At 41.8% G+C, this 23543-nt stretch overlaps 1 protein-coding gene across 1 annotated transcript in view; it reads left to right on the forward strand.

The window, feature by feature from the left end:
* Nucleotides 1–262: 262 nt before the first annotated feature.
* Nucleotides 263–23543, forward strand: part of LOC109890058 (leucine-rich melanocyte differentiation-associated protein) — a 391625-nt gene continuing 368344 nt past the window's right edge. Inside the window, exons 1-2 of the mRNA XM_031823757.1 lie at nt 263–772; nt 1813–1913. Of these exons, the coding sequence (XP_031679617.1) occupies nt 731–772; nt 1813–1913 (143 nt within the window). The 5' untranslated portion in view covers nt 263–730. The remainder of the gene's footprint in view (nt 773–1812; nt 1914–23543) is intronic.

A 23543-nucleotide genomic window follows, 5' to 3' on the forward strand; every position in this document is an offset into this window, starting at 1 on the left:
TGCTTGGTAGAATAAAAAAATTATAATAATTGCTTAAAGTTTAGAACGTCTCCAAAACCATATCAATGTCTAGACAGAGCATTTGGGCAGAAAGGTACGTGGAATGACTCCAATGCAATGTAAGCAAGCAGGTCGGATCTGCTGGATACCAATTACAGGTGCATCAGGCTATAATTGCATGTTAATCAGGTTACCAGTATCAGCTAATGGTCCCCAGTGAACCCCAAACAAATAGTGTGTAAGTAGGCTAAGTATGTACGTATCCCACATCCTATAAGGCTTGCACTGATGATTAATAGTAAATAGGCTAGTGTTTTGCATTCTACCAATCACCTGTTCCAGATGCAATCTTATTCCAACTTTAAGGTCAAGCTCTTAGCCTGGCCTATATCGTAACTAGTTCCAACCACAGTTCAGGAACAATAACTAAGAATATAGGCCTATGGCATTTTAGGTTAAGGACTGTCTCCACCACTCTGAAATGCGACACAAGCGAATCCTGCCATAATACTAGTAATAGCGCGTTTCCGTATTGGATCAGCTGATTCGGAGGAAGTATGCGGAAGAAGTAAATTCGAAACCTCAAGCAACCAAACAAAATAGTGACCTTTTTGGAAAGCTACTGACAGTAAAGTTTTTAAAATTTATTTTAAAGCAGAAGAGTACCTGTACCAGTTCCACTCCAGTAGTTATTTCACAGAGGTAGCCTAGTAACTGAACTGTCATCATCATGGCATGCGGCGACTCTATGGTCACAATGAATGGAACCCAAGTAAGTGTGAATCATTTCCAACATTTAGTGTTGGTAGCTTTTCTCGTTTGCAATTATAAACGAACAGTGTACAGTCGGATAGTTATCAGTGTATGTCGCTTAGAAGATTTGTTTTTCGTGCATTTCTGGTAGGCTACGCTGCATTGCCTCCATTGTCATGTGCTGCTACTGTCATGTGACTTAAATAACTTTTCAGAACATTTGCGGAACTGTAGTGTTTTGGCAGGTAGAATGCAAGCTCGTTTTTATAAAGTTTGAAACGCATTACTGCAGCGCAGACATGCCTTTATGATCTAGTCTATTCGATGGTGTTTTATCAATGTGTCGAAGCTGAGCAGTGAGCACAGTTGTGTGCACAGGGCAGGTGTACAGAGTCAATATACTAGCGTGCACCTTAAAGGTTACAGGGCATGTTTAAATGAAAGTGACAATGTAACTGACCAGGTATCAAACATAGGCTACCTGGAAGGTCTCTCACGTTGGCCGAGCCATCAAATGGCTGAAATACATTCAATGTCCAATATTCTGTCATTGATTTAACTTTAACTATTCAGGGGAGCACAAATGAGACCATGGTTTCATTCACGATGGTGCCCTGAGTACAATAATTTTCTCAATCAAGAAAATGAATATTATTGGATGTGTAGCTGATAGAGAATGTATTGTTGTTCGTTTCACAAGTCCTCAGGTCACAAACAAAGGTAAACCGTTCACCATACCACCTACCCTGCCCCATAAGCTTAAACACATTCACTCCACCATGGGCTATTTACTCTTACTCACTTTAACACAGAAACGGACTGGCCATAGAGCAGTTTGGGCAGATGCCTGATGTGCTGGTCCACCTTTAGCCCAGTAGTCCTGTCTAAAATGTTATTTTTTTTGCACATACTGATCATTATTTGGCTAACAATGGGGACCTCAAGGATAAAAAAATCCAACGATGTGTTAGAAATGCCCGGGCCACTCTGCCCACTCTGTCCCTGTTGTATCCCATTAATTAACATGTATCTATGTATCTCTCTGTTGTTGCTTTACAGGTTTCCTATATTGGACATGACTGTGAGGACATCCCAGAGTTCCTTGGAAAAAAATATGGATGCTTGGCAAGACGGCTAGATCTCAGCTTCAATCAGCTAAGGTAGGAGATGAGCTGAGATGAGTCGTGAATACTTCCATGGACACATTGCTGCCTTGAGGGTGATGCTTTGTGTTAGGTCAAATGTCTTATTAATTAAGACTCAACTATGTAATCATACCCTTCATTAATAAGTCATTATAAATTATTATAAGGAATATACATACTCTTACACTAGATTACATATAAATAGGATTGCATACAGGCCTTGCATATTCATGCAGTCATCACAGTGGGGTGGTGGGTGGACGCAACTCAATATTAAGAAGGTGTCCCAAATGTTTGGTTTACTCAGTGTAGATGGATGGTACACTGACCTGCCTTCATTGTTTTTACCACCTTATCTGATAGAGATAGGTTGATGTATCTCAGTAGAAATATCCCAATGTGCCCATTGTACGTGTACATTTGAGTCATTTAGCAGACACTCTTATTACTGTACAGGAACAATTAGGGTTAATTGCCTTGCTCAAGAGCACATCAACATTTTTTGTCATGGCTGTGTGAAGGGCAGGATGCATCCCAAATGGCAGTCTTCAGGGCCTGTTCAAAAGTAGTTGGCTATAGGGAATATGCTGCTATTTAGGAGACACTGAGCAGCGGAGAGCTGGGTTGGCTGCTACCACGCTGTGGCTGAATTAAAGGCCTGATCAATAAATGTGACATGTTAATGCAGGGGCCAAATAGAATAAAAGATCCTTCTGACAGGACCTGAAGAATCACCTTGTGGCAGCTGGTTCAGAGCGAGGGAGCAGGGGGTGGGGGTGCCGTCTCAGTCATCTCAGCAGCAGGACTGGCAAAGTTGATCTGACAACTAAAAGAGGAGAGATGATGGTTAGAAGGTGCTTTTGTTTCTTGACCTGTCAGGGCCTTGAAAGGCCTCTGAATGGAGGCTCTTTTTGTCACGTCGTCGAAAATTGTTGTCGTCCAGCATTGTCTGTGCTGGAAATGGGCGCAAAGCGAATCAATTAAACAAAAATCCCCGAGTCCTGTCACGTTAATAATTGCTAAGTCCCGCACCCCAGCCCAGTCTGTCGTGAATAAATGTGTGCTTATCAGAGCATTAATAATCCTAATGAACCGCAGCGATTGAAAAACTAGCGTTGTGTTGGCTGGAGTTTGATTTGCCTGCCTTTTCATTCGCTGAGGGTGTCAAACTCTGAAGATTTCAGACATGATTGCCCCCCTTGAATGCGAAACAAAGGCAATGTGGTAAAATGTGTAAACTGCAGTTCTCTTTCATTGGATGTAATAATGTTAGACGGGTTTGTCATTTGCTGGGTTTTGAGTTGTTATTACACAGTTAACAACAAGAGAACAGTTAGTAGGCTAGATCTTTTAGTAAATGTGTTGATTGATGTCATTCAAATGCTGATGACATTATTTTCCGATCAGCCTTATCTTGAGTAATGAATGATCGCATTCTCATATCTATTACATTATAAATATGTTACATGTTATATTATAAGTATGTTTCTATATAATAGATATGTTATATATTAGATACATTGTAGATATGTTATATATTGCTTTTTGTACAGGTTATGAACAGTGTGATTACTTGTTTTGTGGTTTGACTTGTGCCTTTCACTAACCTTAGAGTCATCCTAGGCAGAAACGCTAGAGACACAGGAGGCAGAGAGACAGTCCTTTGAAGCCTATTGATTTATCGAAATTGACTTCAATACAATCATACAGCCATGGTTATACTGTGTCCAAGGCCCTGAGTTTCTCCTGGACAGGTTGGTTGCAGTCAGTGGTAACAAAAAACCTCTAGTCCCATGTAGTCTATGGGCTCGTTTGAGTGGTAAGGCGAGAGCAAACAACTGTCAATGAAAGTTGAGGAGTGAAGTCGGGGAAGGTGCATCTGCGACAGCCTAAAGTTGGACACTGATGTGGTTTTCCAACAGCAAGGCTCAGATCAACATGGCAATGTTTCAATTGTTTATAAAAGTTGTTCTTTATAATGTTGAAATAATCATGTCTCCAACCCCCATGTACACACATATTTTCAGTTTGTGAGTGTGTGATATTGTACAATCAATTGGTGAGAGGTTGTGTGAAGTTCATGTAGTCGACATGTAGGCAGGCGTAAGTCGGACAATTTGTATCCCCATAATGCAACACACTTTGAAAGGCGCTGACCAATGATGGTCACTGACTTGACGAAAGTGATCCTCTCTAGTGCTCCCACCATCATCCAGTTGTGGTGAGGTGATTTGAGTGTTTCCCTAGCCTGGTCTCTGATATGTTTGTGCCGTCTTGCCAACATCTATGGTAATCAGTTAGCAAGACAGCACAAACAGATCTGGAACCAGGCTCATACACTGGATGTGTGCAAAGAGGGATATAGCTAGACAGACTGTCCATGTTGCATAGCTCTAAAACACAGTAATGTCTACCTTCCATACAGGACATGGTAGCTTGTTAGCTGTTACAGATGGCTTCATGGAAGTTGACTGCTACGGGCCTAATTTACCTGATGCAATTGCTGTACAATATGATTTTGTTGCCATCTGATGCACATTCAACACTGCAGAGCTCTCCCTGTACTCTGCCGTGCCCTAATTGTATCACTGCTGATACACCCTGGCCCATCTACCCAATTTTGACTGTTTCACTGATTTCTGCTCTTGTAAAAGCCTGGGTTTTCTGCACGTTAACACTAGAAGCTTATTACCTAAAATTGATGAATTGAAAGTGTGGGTTCACAGTTTCAGTCCAGATGTGTTGGTCATTACTGAGACCTGGTTAAGGAAGAGTGTTTTGAACACTGATGTTAACCTTTTCTGGTTATAACCTTTTTCGGCAAGACAGATCTTCCAAAGGTGTTCAGTTGTCTCCACCAAGTCTGTCCCTTGAACAATTTGATTTGCTGGTTTTAAGCATTAAACTTTCAAATAGCTCTTTGTTGACTGTTGCTGGGTGCTATCGTCCTCCATCAGCACCGGCCTGTACCCTACCTGCCCTAAGCTCTCTCCTGGCCCCTTACACTAAATCTGAATTTGTCCTGCTAGGTGACCTAATCTGGGACTTGCTTAAACCACCTCCCTAAATCTTTCTCAGATTATCACCAATCCCATAAGGTATGATTCCAAACACTCGGAAAAGGCTACTCTCCTCGATGTGATCCTCACAAATAATCCTGATAGGTATCAGTCTGATGTTTTCTGTAATGACCTTAGTGATCACTGTTTTACAGTCTGTGTTGGTAATGTCTGCTCAGTGAAACAACCAGTCCTTATTTGTCAGAGACACTTGCTAAAAAACTTTAATGAGCAAGCCTTCCTTCCTTCATGACCTGGCCTATGTAAATTGGTATAGAATCAGCTTGATCCCTTCTGTCGAAGACGCTTTGACCTTCTTTTTTTTAACAAACACACCCCCGTAAAGAAAATGAGAATTAAAAACAGATTCTGCCCCTGTTTCGACCGTGATCTGGCAGTTACTCCACCTCAAGAATTCCATTTGTCGAAAAGCTTGGCACGCGCATACTCAGGCTGACTGGCTCTCGTTCAGGCAAATGAGAAGTGCACTCAGGCTATCTGGAAGGCCAAAGTTAGTTACTTTAAGGAGCAGTTCTCTCTCTCTGTGGTTATAACCCCAAGGAGTTCTGGAAAACAGTTAAAGACCTGGAGAATGAACCCTCATCCTCAAAGCTGCCCATGTCCCTTAATGTTGATGATGTGGTTGTTACTGACAAGAAACACATGGCTGAGCTCTTTAATCACCACTTCATTAAGTCAGGAATCCTGTTTGACTCCGCTATGTCTCATTGCCCATCCAACAATTCCTCATCTCCCATCCCTTCTAATGTGACTAGCCCCAATGCTCCTCTCTCCTTTTCCCCTGCCCCACTACAAAGTTTCTCCCTGCAGGCCTTCACTGAGTCCGAGGTGCTAAAGGAGCGCCTTAAACTTGACCCCCTTAAAAAACATCTGGGTCAGATGGTTTAGACCCTTTCTTCTTTAAGGTTGCTATCATCGCCAAGCCTATCTCTGACCTTTTTAACCTGTCTCTCCTTTCTGGGGAGGTTCCCATTGCTTGGAAGGCAGCCATTTTGCATCCTTTATTGAAAGGGGAGATCAAGCTGATCCTAACAGTTATAGGCCAATTTCTATTTGCCCTGTTTATCAAAAGTTTGGGAAAACTAATCAACTGACTGGCTTTCTTGATGTCTATAGTATTCTCTCTGGTATGCAATCTGGTTTTTGGTCAGATTGTGTATGTGTCACAGCAACTTTAAAAGTCCTAAATGATGTCACCATTGCCCTTGATTCTAAGCAATGTTGTGCTGCTACTTTTGATATGGTAGACCATTCCATTCTTGTGGGCCGGCTAAGGAGTATTGGTGTCTCTGAGTGGTCTTTTGCCTGGTTTACTAACTACCTCTCTCAAAGAGTGCAGTGTATAAAGTCAGAACATTTGCGGTCTCAGCCACTGCCTGTCACCAAGGGAGTACCCCAAGGCTCGATCCTAGGCCCCACACTCTTCTCAATTTACATCAACAACATAGCTCAGGCAGTAGGAAGCTCTCTCATCCATTTATATGCAGATGATACAGTCTTATGCTCAGCTGGCCCCTCTCCATATTTTGTGTTAAATGCTCTACAACAAAGCTTTCTTAGTGTCCACAAGCGTTCTCTGCCCTTAACCTTATTTTGAACACCTCCAAAACAAAGGTCATGTGGTTTGGTAAGAAGAATGCCCCTCTACCCACCAGTGTGATTACTACCTCTGAGGGTTTAGAGCTTGAGGTAGTCCCCTCATACACGTTCTTGGTAGTATGGCTAGAGAGTACACTGTCCTTCTCTCAGCACATATCAAACTGGTTAAATCTAGACTTGGTTTCCTCTATCGTAATCGCTTCTCTTTCACCCCAGCTGCCAAATTAACACGGATTCAGATGACAATCCTACCCATGCTAGATTACGGAGACATTTATAAATCAGCAGGTAAGGGTGCTCTCGAGCGTTCTTTACCATTCGGCCATCAGATTTGCAACCAATCATTATAGTACACATCACTGCACTCTAACGCCTCTGTAAACTGGTCATCTCTGTATACCCGTCGCAAGACCCACTTGTTGATGCTTATTTATAAAACCCTCTTAGGCCTCACTCCCCCCTATCTGAGATACCTATTACAGCCCTCATCCTCCACATACAACACCCGTTCTGCCAGTCACATTCTGTTAAAGGTCCTCAATGCACTCATATTCCTGGGTCACTACACTTTTCAGTTTGATGCCGCTAGCGACTGGAACGAGCTGCAAAAAAACACTAACTGGACAGTTTAATCTCCATCTCTTCATTCAAAGGCTCAATCATGGACACTCTTACTGACAGTTGTGGCTGATCGCGTGATATATTGTTGTCTCTAACATCTTGCCTTTGTGCTGTTGTCTGTGCCCAATAATGTTAGTACCATGTTTTGTACTGCTACCATGTTGTCCTGCTGCCATGTTGTTTTGCTACCATGTTGTTTTCATGTGGTGTTGCTTCCATGCTATGTTCTCAAGTGTTTTTGCAATGTTGTTGTCTTAGGTCTCTTTTTATGTAGTGTTGTGGTGTCTTGCTTGTCGTGATGTGTGTTTTGTCCTATATTTTTATTTTTAATCCCAGCCCCCGTCCCTGCAGGAGGCCTTTTGGTAGGCCGTCCTTGTAAATAAGAATTTGTTCTTAACTGACTTGCCAAGTTAAATAATTTGTGTTGGTTTTAGAAAAGATCAAGGCCCGTATAATTGTTCCTCGTTCTTGATCGCATCACATTAACCTGTCTAGGACTGAGGTTCCGCAACAGCCAGTGAAAGTGCAGGGCGCAAATTCAAAACAACAAAAATCTCATAATTAACATTCCTCAAGCATACAAGTATTTTACACCATTTTAAAGATACAATTCTCATTAATCCAGCCACAGTGTCTGATTTCAAAAAGGATTTATGGCAAAAGCACCGCAAAAGATTATGTTAGGTCACCACCAAGCCACAGAAAAACACAGCCATTTTTTCCAGCCAAAGAGAGGAGTCACAAAAAGCAGAAATAGAGAGAAAATGAATCACTAACCTTTGATGATCTTCATCAGATGACACTCAGGACTTCATGCTACACAGTACATGTATGTTTTGTTTGATAAAGTTTGTATTTCTATAAAAAAATCTGAGTTTACATTGGCGCATTACGTTCAGTAGTTCTAAAACATGCGGTGATATTGCAGAGAGCCACATCAATTTACAGAAATACTCATAATAAACATTGATAAAGATACGGCTATTATACATGGAACTTTAGCTAAACTTCTCCTTAATGCAACCGCTGTGTCAGATTTCAAAAAAACTTTACGGAGAAAGCAAACCATGCAATAATCTGAGTACAGCCTTTAGACAACAAAGCAGCCAAAAAGATACCCGCCATATTGGGTAGTCAACATTACTCAGAAATAGCATTTTTTAAATATTCACTTACCTTTGATGATCTTCATCAGAATGCACTTCTTTTGTTAGGGCATTTGATAAACAAATCCAAAAGCGTGTTCAGGTTGCGCGTTCAGGTCGCGCCGAACGCCGGACGTTCAGTTACAGCCCGTAGAAACATGCCAACCTAAGTATGGAATCAATCTTAAGAATGTTTTTAACATAAATCTTAATTAATGTTCCAACCGGACAATTCCTTTGTCTGTACAAATGAAGTGGAACGTAGCTACCTTTCACGTGAATGCGCCAGACCGAAGCTGTGGTACTCTGCCAGACCACTCACTCAAAGAGCCCTTATGAGCCCCTCCTTTAGAGTAGAATCCTCAAAACCGGTTCTAAATACTGTTGACATCTAGTGGAAGCCTTGGGAAGTGAAACATAACTAATATCACCCTGTATCTTCAATGGGGGCTGAGTTGAAAAACTACTCACCTCAGATTTCCCACTTCCTGGTTGGATTTTTCTCAGGTTTTCGTCTGCCATATGAGTTCTGTTATACTCACAGACATCATTCAAACAGTTTTAGAAACGTCAGAGTGTTTCCTATCCAATACTAATAATAATATGCATATATTAGCATCTGGGACAGAGTAGGAGGCAGTTCACTCTGGGCACGCTATTCATCCAAAAGTGAAAATGCTGCCCCCAATCCCAAAAATCAATGTGTGTATCTCTGACATTTCTCATTTCATTATTAATATTTCATTTGGTTAAGGGGGAATCTTCGATTTCAGATATTATTATTGGACTTCAAAGGATTCTCTGGAGAGAGGAGAAGTTACCCAAGCCATTTGCCACTGATAGTATTGATTGATTGGCTGATAGTTTGTAATTCAACAACTAATACACAACTATTTGATTTCCCTCTAAACTTATTACTGGTGAGGCTTGTATTCATGTCATCAAGACATCTCACTTTTCTAGCTCCCTCCATCTCATATCTAGGGCCAGTATTTCATTTCTGACCAGCAAAACTCTGGTTCCTGTACGTTCTGGAGTTTTCAGGTCATGTGGCCTAATGAAACAACTTATCCTGTTGCATAGTGTAAATTAACCACCCTTTAATAAAGGCATTCTTTGCGATGATTGGAGGCTGTGGAAGTCACATGATTGGGTGGAGCTGTGAATTTCAATTAGCGAGCAGACGAGCAGAGGTGATAAACGAATCAGGAAGTAGATTGATGGGTGGTGGCAGCTATTTTCTTTCTCGCTCACTCTTTCTCTCGCTAGCTCAGGGTCGTAGTTATCCCCATAAGAACTCCCCTTGAGGACAAAGGAACCCAGTCCCACAGCTGTGTGTAAAACATGTAGTCTGTCCCTGATGAGAATAACTCTGTGATACCGCCTGTACTTGTTATGAATCACTTCCAAACAAGTGCTTGACGTCTCCTCGCCCCTATCAAGATTTGTTTCACGCTACCGCTCTGTAGACACACCAGCGTTTCACAATTGTGACCCCATTTCGGTGACGCCAAAAGTAACTCAAGTGCTAACTGCCTTGACGAGTGGACATTCTTTAGTATAATATGTTTATATCCGTCAGTCCAGTTAACAGCTCTCATCCACTAACTTGACAATGAGTGTCAGTGAAAATGAGGCAGCACCTGTCACTGAAGTGTGTGTGTGTGTGTGGGTGGCTGGGAAGGGAAAGTCAGGAGATAAAGTTGGTGTAGCAGCCTGTCACACCTACACCTCATATCCCCATGCCAACCTGTCAAGCTGCCTCATCGATGTGTTGAGAGAGTGAGACTCCTAGACCAATGTAGCAGTTGGAGGACAGGGGTGGATATTATTGTGCTGTCCACTTAGTTTCAGGTGTGTGTGTGTGTGAGAGAGACATTGCGATGATGGGGAATACACTGTAGACACCACTACTATCTAATGGTTACTACTAGAGCCAGTGTCTGTCGTAGGGGTTTCAATCCGTTACCTGCTGTAATATCATATATGACACCTGAGGAGAATAAATACTAACATTATCTGGTTGTTTCAGTGCAACAGACGAGTCACATCTCTTTTCAGACGAAACATGACATTGAGACTTGTTAGTAAAGAGAATAATTTGACAGGTTTCCTCCTTGTCACCACCACGCTCGGTTGAGTTGTTGTTTCTGATTGCAAATGAGATGGTTAGGGTCCTGTGTAGCCTGTTGTCTCATCACATGCAATAGGTCTCAACTGTAGTGCTACTATACAGATCAAGAGGTACACACACTGGTAACTTTGGGGAGCATTTTATTGAGCCACACTGCTGTGTCGTAGTGTTCAGATGTATGTTGTGGTGATCACAGCTGCGTCGTAGTGTTCAGATGTATGTTGTGGTGATCACAGCTGTGTCGTAATGTTCAGATGTATGTTGTGGTGATCACAGCTGCGTCATAGTGCTCAGATCACTGCTGCGTCGTAATGTTCAGATGTACAGTGTAAGTCAAGGGTTTTTCATTATTTTTTACTATTTTCTAAGTTGTAGACTAATAGTAAAGACAAACTATGCAATAACACATGGAATCATTGTAGTCACCAAAAAGGTATTGAACAAATCAAAACATATTTTAGATTCTTCAAAGTAGCCACCCTTTCCCTTGATGACAGCTTTGCACACTCTTGGCATTCTCACAACCAGCTTCACCTGGAATGCTTTTCCAGCAGTCTTGAAGGAGTTCCCACATTTGCTGAGCACTTGTTGGCTGCTTTTCCTTCACTCTGCAGTCCAACTCATCCCAAACCATCTCAATTGGGTTGAGGTTGGGTGAATGTGAAGGCCACGTCATCTGATGCAGCACTCCATCACTCTCCTCCTTGGTCAAATAGCCCTTACACAGCCTGGAGGTGTGTTGGGTCATTGTCCTGTTGAAAAACAAATGATAGACCCACTAAATAAATCAGACAGTGTCACCAGCAAAGTACCATCACACCTCCTCCATGCTTCACGGTGGGAACCACACGTGGAGATCATCCGTTCACCTACTCTGCGTCTCACAAAGACATGGCGGTTGGAACCAAAAATCTCAAATTTGGACTCCAGACCAAAGGAGTTTCCTTGCAGCAATTCGACCATAAAGCCCTGATTAATGCAGTCTCCTCTGAACAGTTGATGTTGAGATGTTTGTTACTACATTTATTTGGCCTGCAATTTCTGAGGCTGGTAACTCTAATGAACGTATCCTCTGCAGCAGAGGTAACTCTGTATTTGTTTCCTGTGGCAGTTCTCATAAGAGCCAGTTTCATCACAGCGCTTGATGGTTTTTGCAATTGCACTTGAAGAAACTTTCAAAGTTCTTGAAATTTTCCGTACTGACTGACCTTAATGTCTTAAAGTAATGATTGACTGTTGTTTCTCTTTGATTATTTGAGCTGTTCTTGCCATAATATGTACTTGGTCTTTGACCAAATAGGGTTATCTTCTGTATACCACCCCTACCTTGTCACAACACAACTGATTGGCTCAAGCACGTTAACCTCTCTATGGTATGTGGGATGCTAGCGTTCCACCTGGCCAACATCCAGTGAGATTGCAGAGCGCCAAACTCAAATACAGAAATACTCATTATAAAAATTCAGAAAAGACACAACTATTAAACATAGGTTTAAAGATTAACTTCTTGTGAATCCAACCACGGTGTCAGATTTCAAAAATGATTTCCTGCGAAAGCATACCTTACAATTATTTGACAACATAGCCCAGCAGACAAATCATTATAAACCGTAACCAGCCAAGTAGAAGAGTTACACAAGTCAGAAATAGAGAAAATTAACCCTTACCTTTGTTGATCTTCATATGGTGGCACTCAATAAATGTTTGTTTTGTTCGATAAAGTCTCTTTATATCCAAAAGCCTCCGTTTTGTTCGCGTTTTGTTCAGTAATGCACAGGCTCAAACGCAGTTCATAGAAACATGTCAAACGATGTTTATATTCAATCCTCGGGTTGTTTTTAGCCTAAATTATCTATAATATTTCAACCGGACAATAACGTTGTCAATATAAAAGGTAAACAATAAAGGCACTCTCTCGCGATTGCGCATTGAAAAAGCTCTGTGAGCTCATTCAGACTGGTCTTACTCCCTCATTTATCAGAATACAAGCCTGAAACAATTTCTAAAGACTGTTGACATCTAGTGGAAGGCATAGGAACTGCAATTTGAGTCCTAAGTCAATGGATACGGTAATGGCATTGAATAGAAAACTACAAAAACAAAACAAACAAACTTCCTGAATGGATTTGTCTCAGGTTTTCACCTGCCAAATCAGTTCTGTTATACTCAGACACTATTTTAACAGTTTTGGGAACTTTAGAGTGTTTTCTATTCAAATCTACATTATATGCATATCATATATTCTGGGCCCGAGTAGCATGCCGTTTAATTTGGGCATGCTTTTCATCCAAAATTATGAATGCTGCCCCTACTCTAGAGAAGTTAAGAAGGAAAGAAATTACTCAAATTAACTTTCAACAAGGCACACCTGTTAATTGAAATGCATTCCAGGTGACTACCGCATGAAGCTGGTTGAGAGAATGCCAAGAGTGTGCAAAGCTGTCATCAAGGCAAAGGGTGGCTACTTTGAAGAATCACATATAAAATATATTTTGATTTATTTAACAGTTTTGATGTCATCACTATTATCATACAATGTAGAAAATTGTAGAAAATAAAGAAAAACCCTGGTTGGAATAGGTGGGTCCAACCTTTTGACTGGTACGGTATGTTGTGGTGATCACTGTCCTCCACTCTATACTGAACAGATAAATCTTACTATCTCGCTCATCTTTTATTGTTGATGTAAGTGCTCCCCTTAGTGCAGAAATAGACGATATAGACCTATTGGGTCTCAATAGTCAAATTCATCTAACTTAGTCTACAAAGTCTTACATTCTTCAGCACAATGATATACAGTAACTGTGTTTTAACCAGGACAAGACCCATCATGACTGTGTTTTAACCAGGACAAGATCAATCTTGATGTCCCATCATGTGCTCTACTGTCATCCAATGAATCAAGGCTGTTGTTCCCTGCCCCCCCCCCACACCCACCCAAAGCTGTAAAGAGAGATGAACGTGGAGTTTTTGCATTGCAGATCAACCCTCCTCCACCTGTGTGTGTAGGATAAGGCTACAGTACGTCAGCCATGGCAGCCATTTGGCATTTTAATGGGAAATCAAGTATGCTAACTCGCAGGTAATACAAAACAAACTAAAGTGCTCTAAATGTCGCCCAGCCTGTCAAATGAGATGTTAGTAGTGTGATGAAAACAGAAAAAGGAAGACAACGTAGGGAGGGGACCCCCGGTTACCACTCAGAAATGAAATAAAACCTTGTATGGCCTGTCATCCATGTCGTTTTATATTCATATCTAAAGCACATTATGGTATTACTCCGCCACACGCCTCACTCATCTGTCTCTCTTAATTGGTCACAGGCGGCGCTCCGTCTTTCAAGTCCCCGTATGTCAACAGGGAAAGGGGCCTGCTAATTGACAAATGGGTGTCACAGACATGAAGTGCTCCTTTTCCATCAGAGCTAGACACTGGGTGTTTGATGGGGAACCAGAGGAGGGGAGGGGGGAATATTATTGGCATAAACCCAGTAAGAGCCGTCAGACTGGGGCTGAAATGAGAAGTGACAAGGGAGAGAGAGGGGCTGTCATTGTCTTGGCTGAGTGTTCAGTCTGCAGAGATAGCAGTATGCAGAGAGTGTCAGTTTTCGGGGGGGGGGGGGGGGGGGGGGGTGAAAAACCGTCTGTATGAAGACTTCAAATTACTTAACTGGGAGTGTGGTGTGTCCGTGTGTTTGACTTGGCGCTGGTTTGTATATATTTCATATCTGATCTATCAGTCCCATTTAGGAGTAATATTCTGTATAACCAGGTTTGCATCTCATGAATTAGGGCCAATACAGTGTTCCTCCAGACAGATTTAAAATGGAGAGATAAGTGAGACCAAGCCAGCAGACCAGGAAGTAATATATTCATATTGGAAGCTATATGCAATTTCACATCAATTCTGTCCTATTGAAAACACTCCATTTTAATTTTCATTGGAACAATTTCCACAGTGATGGACCACTCAGGGGAAAGTGCAGAGATGGGAGAGAAAATTGAGAGAATAATGGGACTAGATGGAATGGATGTAATGAGTTGTCAGTCTGTTGTTTTTCTTCGTCTCGCCAGTTGTTGTGCATCTTTGTCCAGTAATGACAACTTGCAATCTCATGGTAGTTGATGAAACACTGTGGTGTCTTCTAGGAGGAAATAACACTAAGAGTTACCAGCTTTGGCAACACTAAGTTGACCTTGGTTATTCTATGAATAGGAATAAATTATGTTTCAAATTAGCTACTCTTAAAGTAATTACAAATTAGCTACTCACGACATGCAATTACAACAAGACATTATAATTAAAATTGCATGTAAGTATATGTGTAACTAGGATCCGTACAACTTATTGTAAAGTATGTATTTTTCTGTTGTCCCTCTAACGTACAGATGTAGGATCTTAATTTGACCTATATTGTCACAGCAAAATAATCCAGCGGCGACAACATTTGAGCATTTAGTCCATAATGTTACTTCATCTGTGTTTAGGCTATTAGCTGGCCAAAAAGCAGGCTACATGAAAAGTGCAATACTGTTCAAATAACCGTGTGTTAATGTGGGTTTTCAGTGAATGTATGTAAAGCATGAAGCGGTGCAGGAAAAGGGTGATCAAATTAAGATCCCACATCTGTAGTCTAACCACCTTATCCTGGAGATGGTTGCTGTCAGTTGAACTGTTGATTCTCAGCAGACAAAGCTAGTTTCCTACTAGAACTGGTTTAATCTGGTTGTAATGACATCATCACAACCAGTTTTGCCTGCTGGCTTTGTTCTCATAGAACGCTAGGCGTCCTTTCCTGAATACTCTCCAGGCCGACCCCAGCCCACCCCAGTCCAGGGTTAGCCAGCCTCTGCTTTCTGGCTAATGTTCATCAATGCTGTGTGAAAAGCAGAACAGAAACATACCATAGCCTGGAGAGAACTTGTAATGCTAAACACATGACAACTGTGTGTGTGCTTGTAGACCGGGTTCATCAAAGGTTTTGCTATCAGCATCTGATGCCCATGTGTCAAAGTAAACGGAACCATAGCACTTAGTCAAATGAAATCCTGCTGGCTAGGGGGACCTCAATGAACGTGACGCTCGCTCAAAAAGAGAAAGACAAGGGGAAGAGAACATTAGTACAGTCTTTCCAAATTTGTTTAGAAATATTCTCGCGGGCAAGTCATGCACTCTCTGTTTTGGTAAGATGACAATCTTGTATCAGATAGAAAATATTTTTTCCCCCACACATGTTGCAGCCAAACCGCAGCGAGGCAGCAATATGGTCCTGGTTTAGAGCAATCTCTCTCTCTCTCTCTCTCTCTCTCTCTCTCTGTGTCTCTCTGTCTCGCTGTCTCTCTGTCTCTCTCTCTGTCTCTCTCTCTGTCTCTCTCTCTGTGTGTGTTTACATACAGTACTGATTCTGACTGTAATGAAGCACTACAGGTACCATGGAGAAGACTGGCCCCATTTCAGGATCAGTGTTGCCTTTTAGATCATAATGAGTAAGATTACATGGACAGGTCAGCACTCCTACTCTGGGATGCTTATAAATACATGCCCAAATCTGCAGGGGCTTGACCCAACCAAGAGTACAACCAATAATGTTTTGTCATCTTTTTTTTGTGTGTGGACCCCAGGAAGAGTAGCTGATACTTCTGCAAAAGCTAATGGGGATCCAAATAAACAAATGCCTGTGTAGGATCCCTTTTTTTAAATCACACTAGCAAGGGATTTTATCGATAGGTGAGGCATACTCCCAAATCTAGTTAGGATTATCTGCAGTATGCTGAGACAATTGAATGATAGCTAGAGTCACTCAACAGGGTCTTTCTGTGTAGTATGAATGGAGCAGTACATGCCTAGCTAGGCCATAGTCCCCCAGTCATCTCCCAGCTGTATAGTCCCTTTCACCAACACTGTATTTATAATCCCTATCTATGTCTGTGTTGCAACACAACAAAAGCCCACTGATGGCAGAGAGGGACTCATCCCTAAATCACTGTCAGAACATCACCGCCGGCCTTCTAGAAGGCATTCCACCACGGAACGCTCGCTAATCTCAGGCCGTCTCGTGGTGGTGTTGGATTCCGTAATGGAATGGAACATCTTTATGTTCCTTTTGTTCAAATTAAATATATACTGGGCACCGGTGCCATTCCCTTTGAGTGTGTCACGTTTTTTATTGTATATCCCAAGACGGATGGCGTGCCACTGACACAGAGCGCGATCTACAGGCCTGTAGTTGGCCCTACTGCTGACACACAGCCAACACTCTGGAGGGGAGAGGAGAAAGGCTGACGGTTTATTGGCACAGAGAGGAAGAGAGGGAGGGAGAGCGAGGACAGAGGGGGAAAGAGAGAGGATTGACTGACTGATGAAACAGAGAGTGGGAGAAAGGATGGATGGATGGATAGAGAGAGAGGGGAATTCTGTACTTTATGGTTTTTACCACAGCCAGCTGTCACAACTCCGCCCGCTATGTGGATGGAATTTATTGGGTATTATTTAGAAACTTGTCAGTGGTAATGACTACAGCTATGATTTCAATTATCACCCACAAAATAGAGCTTAATTCACTACCTCGCCGGACCTAATGAACGGGCCTGACATCATTTAAAAATAGTTCGATACCCATGCTATTTTAATATTTTATGTTGACCAGCGATTTAATTTTCCTCCCTGGTGTTTGGCATGTGGTGAAGGGTCCCACTCCCTCATGTGCCCTTCGTTTGGTTGCCCTGTCAGAGCTATTGAGTTCAAAGCCCTTCCCAGGGAGGGAGGGAGATATTTTTTCCATTGACACAAATCCAATTAGTTTTAGTACACAGTTTGGTGAAATAAAAAGTCTCTTTAAAATCTACAATATGTTTCCTTAGCGTTTTAGTAGAGAGCAACGCTGAGTGATGTATCTTTATGGGTTGACTTGAATGGGCCAGTGGTGGACATACTCCCATTTTTCTATTCTGACAAGTTCAAAACAATTTGCCCATACGTCTTACTTATTTTCCCAGCAGCCATAGCCTGAGTCTGTGAATATTGCATAAACAAGTACTGTAGCTACTTTCTAAGATCTTGATTCTCCTACATATTTAAACACATATTAAATACTTTAAGACTAACCCACAGACGTTGCCGTAAGGTCTTGCAAATATGATGGGGAAAATCGTGAATCTATTATTTAATAGTGACATGTTTAGTAAGTAGTTGACTTGTGGTGAGCTGATGCCTAGTCCAGTTTTGACATAAGGGTGTGCATTTTAAACAAGTGTTAAAAGGGAGATGATTAGGGATGGCACTGAGCTGTCAACAAGGCTACTAGAATAGTATGCTCCGCTAAAGGTGAAGCTGAGGGCACATCCCAATAGTTTAACATGGCTTCCTCTCTTCATCTTCTCTCATCCATCTGTACCCATCTAAAAACACAGGTGAGGTGAAAGCAATACGCCAGATTAATATGTAGAGCAGTGTTTCCCAACTCCCACACACGTTGGCTGTAGCCCTGGACAAGCACACCTGAGTCAACTTGTCACCTAATCATCAAGCCCTCAATGAGTTGAATTAGGTGGTTTTTGTCCAGGGCAACAGCAAAAACATGTGCTGGTGTGGGTACTGGAGAGTTGGTGTTGGGAAACACTGGTGTAGAGGAAACTACTCTAGACTACTGAGACACACCCTAAATCTCCTGTTAGTCCATGGCTCATCTAGCGTTTCCGTTCTCCCATCACACTAAACCATCTCCCAGATGAATGATGTAAGCGGTGGGGTGTTCTCGTCAATGCGTCCCGAACGAAGAGGAAAAATACGCTTCCAGAGCCGCCTGGAAGCTGAACAAAGAAGTTTCCTGCTTTCCTGGATTTGGCTGCCTGGACAATATGGTTGCTCTCAGCTCCATGGCTCTCAATCCATCTTCCACAGTTCTCTCCAGGAGAGTGGATTGGGTTGAAAAGTGAAGACCGATACATGAGGTCTACCCAGCCAAGGTTTTAGATGATGCTTGTAGCCCTCACCATTTTTTGAAATATGTGGCGTGATTTCTTTTTTTTAAGAGGCCCAATGATAATTGTTGACAGTGGAGAAGATAAATCGCACCACCATTAAAGTGCATGGGGAACTGTCACTATGTCACTATAGACCTATTCCCAGTGAGCCTAGGGGACTCCATCAATATTAGAAAATATTACATCACCGCAATAAACGCTGCCTAAAATAATCATCTTTTAACCTTAGCGTCGGGAGTCATGTTTAACAGTGGTTTGCCACCCGCGGAGTGATACACTACAGTAAATCGGCTAATGTGCTTGCTTTGCAAACTCTCACCTCACTGGCAAGTGGTGACGTTTTTTCTCCTTCTACCCCAGTTAGAAGGCTTTAAACCATTTCTGTCTCGGTACAGCTGCACCACATTCTCAGCACAGCTGTAACACATTTCCCGTTTCCATTTCAGATCAACTCAATCACATCTTTGGCAACGTTTGCTTTTAAAAGTCCCTCGCTTTCCTCTTCTCTCAGCCACCTTCCTCCCCAATCCCTATGGCCTGGTAGTGCTTAGCCTGATAGGATGGTTTATAGAGAAGGAATATACCTCCTCACTGGGGTGAGTTTCTCTTCGTCCCTCCTTTCTCTTTTCTCGCTCCCTCCCTCATTTGTTTACCTTTTTAGTTGTTTGATACTCAATTTATTTCAACAGCATGGAAAACTATTCTCTATAAAACAATGCAGCTATAGGAATGACAGGATCAAAGTGTAGAGAAAGTGTTTATAGTTACATATGACATACATCAGACAGTTTTTTTTTATGGTCAGGCTGCAATACATCAGTGATATGTTGCCTCATTCCTTTTGGATTTACTGAGGCACATGTTGAGATAAGAAACGGTGGCGGCATGTTCCGTGTCTAGGCAGCTGACGTGTGTATTCCAGTTCAAGAATACTCTCCCTGTGAAAATGGGCGGCCATTTTGAGGTTCTATCAATTTGTTTTCCCTTCATAGATATAGTCTGCCCATTAGTGTATGTACCATGACTCTGATCACCACTGAGACAGTTTCCATGTGAACTCAGTGTCAGCCACAGATACACATTCTCAACAACAGACCATAGGCCTACATCCCGCTGATCCGCTCTCCTCTGTCTGGCCAGACATTTGGTGCTATTTAAAGAGTTATCCCTCGACGGTGGTGGTGGTGGTGGAGGAAGAAGAGTGATGTACTCCGGGCAAAGAGAACAGTCCTTTTCTTCTATTGTCTGGTGCTCTGGGGTCCTCAGCAGTCAGAATCCTGCCTCTGTACTGAGAGGTTTCAAAACAAAAAACAAATCATGGAGGAAGAGGTGGAGGGGGGAAGCGAGTAGGAAGATGCAGAGGAGGATGAGGTGGAGGGGGGAAGCGAGTAGGAAGATGCAGAGGAGGATGAGGTGGAGGGGGGAAGCGAGTAGGAAGATGCAGAGGAGGATGAGGTGAAGAACAGAGGGACGAGGATGGGGAAGAAAATAGGGGGCACAGGATCCTCATGAGACAGGCTCAACAGGGTGCAGAACAGACTTGTGATCTAACCAGCTGTTTGTGTCAGTCCAATGAAAGTTTTGTAGAAGGGGAAGAGTGAGAATAGAATAGAAAGAGAAGTGTAGAGAAAGTGGTGTAAAATCCCTTTACCATCCTGTTTTTGGCAGAAACCAGGCAGGAAAGAAGGCAGGTTGGAAGAGATGTAAAGATGTTTACAGGGCTGAGGAAGACTGGCGTACAGAAGGTCTACAGCTGGTGGCTAGTTTGGCCGTTTAGTTTCACCTCGGGTGCATATTTTAGCATGACAGTTCTATCCATATGTTTGTGTGAGTGAGAGTAGACATTTTTTGTCACTAAACAAGATGGTTACTTGAGGGTGCTTCTAGTTGGTCAGAGAATACATAGATTCACACTAACAGGTTGAAATTAACAGAATAATTACCATTTTCCTCTACTAATTCCCATAGACTAATATCAGATTCAATCTGGAGGTTTTATTTCATTGTATGAGGCATGTATTAGCTTGTTTCAAAGTAGCCTATAGCCAAAATCAGACCATATGTTGAGGACATTATTTGATGAGCACTTCCTTATGCCATTGAAACCAGCATTTTCTATTGTTCTGTTTTAAAATCAACGTTCTTTCATTGTCCAGCAGGCAAAGACACAGTCCTTGTCATATTAACAACCCTGCTAGTTGTTGCATCTTTAGATCTCCCCTCTTTCTACATTTCTAACAGGTATTTTCATCTGTCACATGAAACTGCTTGCATGGGTTCTTGCTAATTGCATTTTGTCACTACTGCCGTGTGCACATTGGTGTGCTTATGACGTGAAGGAATAACAGTTGATCAACATTTTAAGCTAAACGTTCTGATCTGTTACTTTAGCCTCATTGCTTTTTACATGTACAGTGGTCTTAGTTGTGGGACTACTGTATATCAAATCAAAGTTTATTTGTCACGTGCGCCGAATACAACGTGTGGACCGTACAGTGAAATGCTTACTTACAGGCTCTAACCAATAGTGAAAAAAAGGTATTATGTGAACAATAGGTAAGTAAAGAAATAAAATCAACAGTAAAAAGACTGTGAAAAACAGTAGCGAGGCTATAAAAGTAGCGAGGCTACATGCAGACACCGGTTAGTCAGGCTGATTGAGGTACTGTACTTACAAGGCTAACAATAACTAGGAGAAGTATGTAGGTAACTAGTGCTAGTTAATTTGTTGTTCTCACATCACTTGTCATTTCTACCTGCTGCAGCGCTCTCTCAACACCAATGACTGTGCTCAACACCCCCCCCCCCCCCCCCCCCCCACCACCACTCACTCAGCAACAGTCTGCCTCACTGCCTGATAATCAGCAGGAGCAGGTCACAGTGAAATTCATTAAAAGAAAATGTAAAGAGATGCCATGGTGAGAACTGCGGACATCCTAATTGACTTGTGACATGGCTGTCAATCAAGACAAGCAGAAGGCCTATAGGCTTAGGTCAGGCTTAAAAGGTTGTCTGAACCGAATCTTTATGTTCAGTTCTCTCATCGACCTCTGTGTTTTGTACCAATGGATACATTGTTATTAACTTGTGGAAGTAAGTATAATCAATCAGAATTGTGAGTTCAAATCTGGCTTTTCAAGGATGTATGGTAACCACATTTAAAGAATGGACAGTATTGTCATCGTTGCTGCTATTGTTAAACATATAACAGAGACAAATCTCTCTTCCTTTCAACTGAGTACCAGTCATCTAGTCACACACACACACACACACACACACACACACACACACACACACAGAGCCCCCTCTCGCTGCGAATATGTATCCTTCCAGTGTAGCTGCTTAAATTAATTATTACTTTTATAGTGAACCCCGAGGCCGTGCACAGGCAGCTAATCCCTAAAGAGAGCTAATCCGAGCCATCCCAACAGAAAATCAATGCTGCCCTTTGGTGTTGGCATGCCATCAGGGTAGGGGGGGACACATGTCTGACAGACCTCCTGATTATTTGATGAGGTGTGTTTTTGAAGTTGTAAAACCAGTGGAGGATGCTTGAGGTGTTTGGGATTACAAAGAATATCCGTAAGCGAGGGAAGCTGATAGGAGAGGCTACAAATGGGTATTTGTGTGATTATTTTTTGTGGAGTAGAAAGTGATGAGTTTCATGGGGAAAAAACTCCACAGTCCCATGAAATGGCTCATGAATGTCCCATGAAATGGCTCATGAAATTGACTCTGCAAACAAACAATATTTTGAATCACTTCGATGACCAGAATGTCCTTAAAGCGGCACTCAGCAGACGACGTGTTCTCCCCGCCCCTGTTTCGGTAGAAAGCTGAGGGATGGGGCTGGAAAATTGTAACCACTCAAATAAATGTAAAAATGATAGTTTTTAGCCATGTTTTGTGGCTATATAGTTAGTGTTTGCTTACATTTACTTTGTTTACAAACATTGGGGAAAAACAAGCTTATATTTCTGGTTCTGAGGCATTTATAAGTTATTTCTTCAAGAATCAATCGGTAAATATAATTAATTTACAAGTCCATAAATAGATGTAGCAGCTGCTTATTGCCGCTTTATGATTCAAAACTTGTTTTAAAGACATTAATTGTATCATAACTTGATATCCCATAAGGACATTTTCGATATCCCCTCGGGTCCCAACCCGTTTTGGCCATTTTGTGTTGATAATCGTTTCAGCGGATGGATGCTATGAATGATGTTTATATTGAAACCATGGAGGACAGATGACCTAGTGTCGACCTCTGTGTTGATGGATGGATGTGGTGGTTGAATGTTCTGCAGCGCTGCAGTCATTGAGCATCTGAAGGGATTTCTTTCCACTGATGGACTGCTGATGGAGTAATCAGATTTGTAGCACCGCACTCTGGATATTTTCACTGGGCTGTTTGATGGCTAACGCTAGTTGAGTTTAGCTCCCTGGTTTAAAGATTCTAAGAAAGGCTATAATGGACAGCCACTTTATTTAAAGGAAGGACTCTCTATCCCAGAACAAGCAGTCTGGAATTGCCAACATTGTGTGTGTCTTTATGAAAATTTCTTCATGTTCAAATAGATGAGAGCCGTCATTGATACAGTCTCTTTATACTTCTGAACATAATCTACATTAGAAGCCGACCGATTATGATTTTCCATCGCCAATACTGATTATTGGAGGACCAAAAAAAGTAGACACTGATTAATCGGCTGATTTTTTTTTTATATATATATATATATATATATATTTGTAATGATGACAATTACAACAATACTGAATGAACACTTTTAATTTAAGTTAATATAATGCATAAATAAAATCAATTTAGTCTCAAATAAATAATGAAACATGTTCAAATTTGGTTTAAATAATGAAAAAACTGTTTTGGAGAAGAAAGTAAAAGTGCAATATGTGCCATGAAAAAAGCTAAAGTTTAAGTTCCTTGCTCAGAACGTCTCTCTTCTCATTCCTCCTATTAGTCTGGGATTTACCACCCTTCTCTCTTCTCATTCCTCCTATTTGTCCGGGATTACCACCCTTCTCTCTCCTCATTCCTCCTATTAGTCTGGGATTACCACCCTTCT

Source organism: Oncorhynchus kisutch, linkage group LG4, assembly GCF_002021735.2.
Source record: "Oncorhynchus kisutch isolate 150728-3 linkage group LG4, Okis_V2, whole genome shotgun sequence".
In the NCBI taxonomy this organism is placed as follows: Eukaryota; Metazoa; Chordata; class Actinopteri; order Salmoniformes; family Salmonidae; genus Oncorhynchus; species Oncorhynchus kisutch.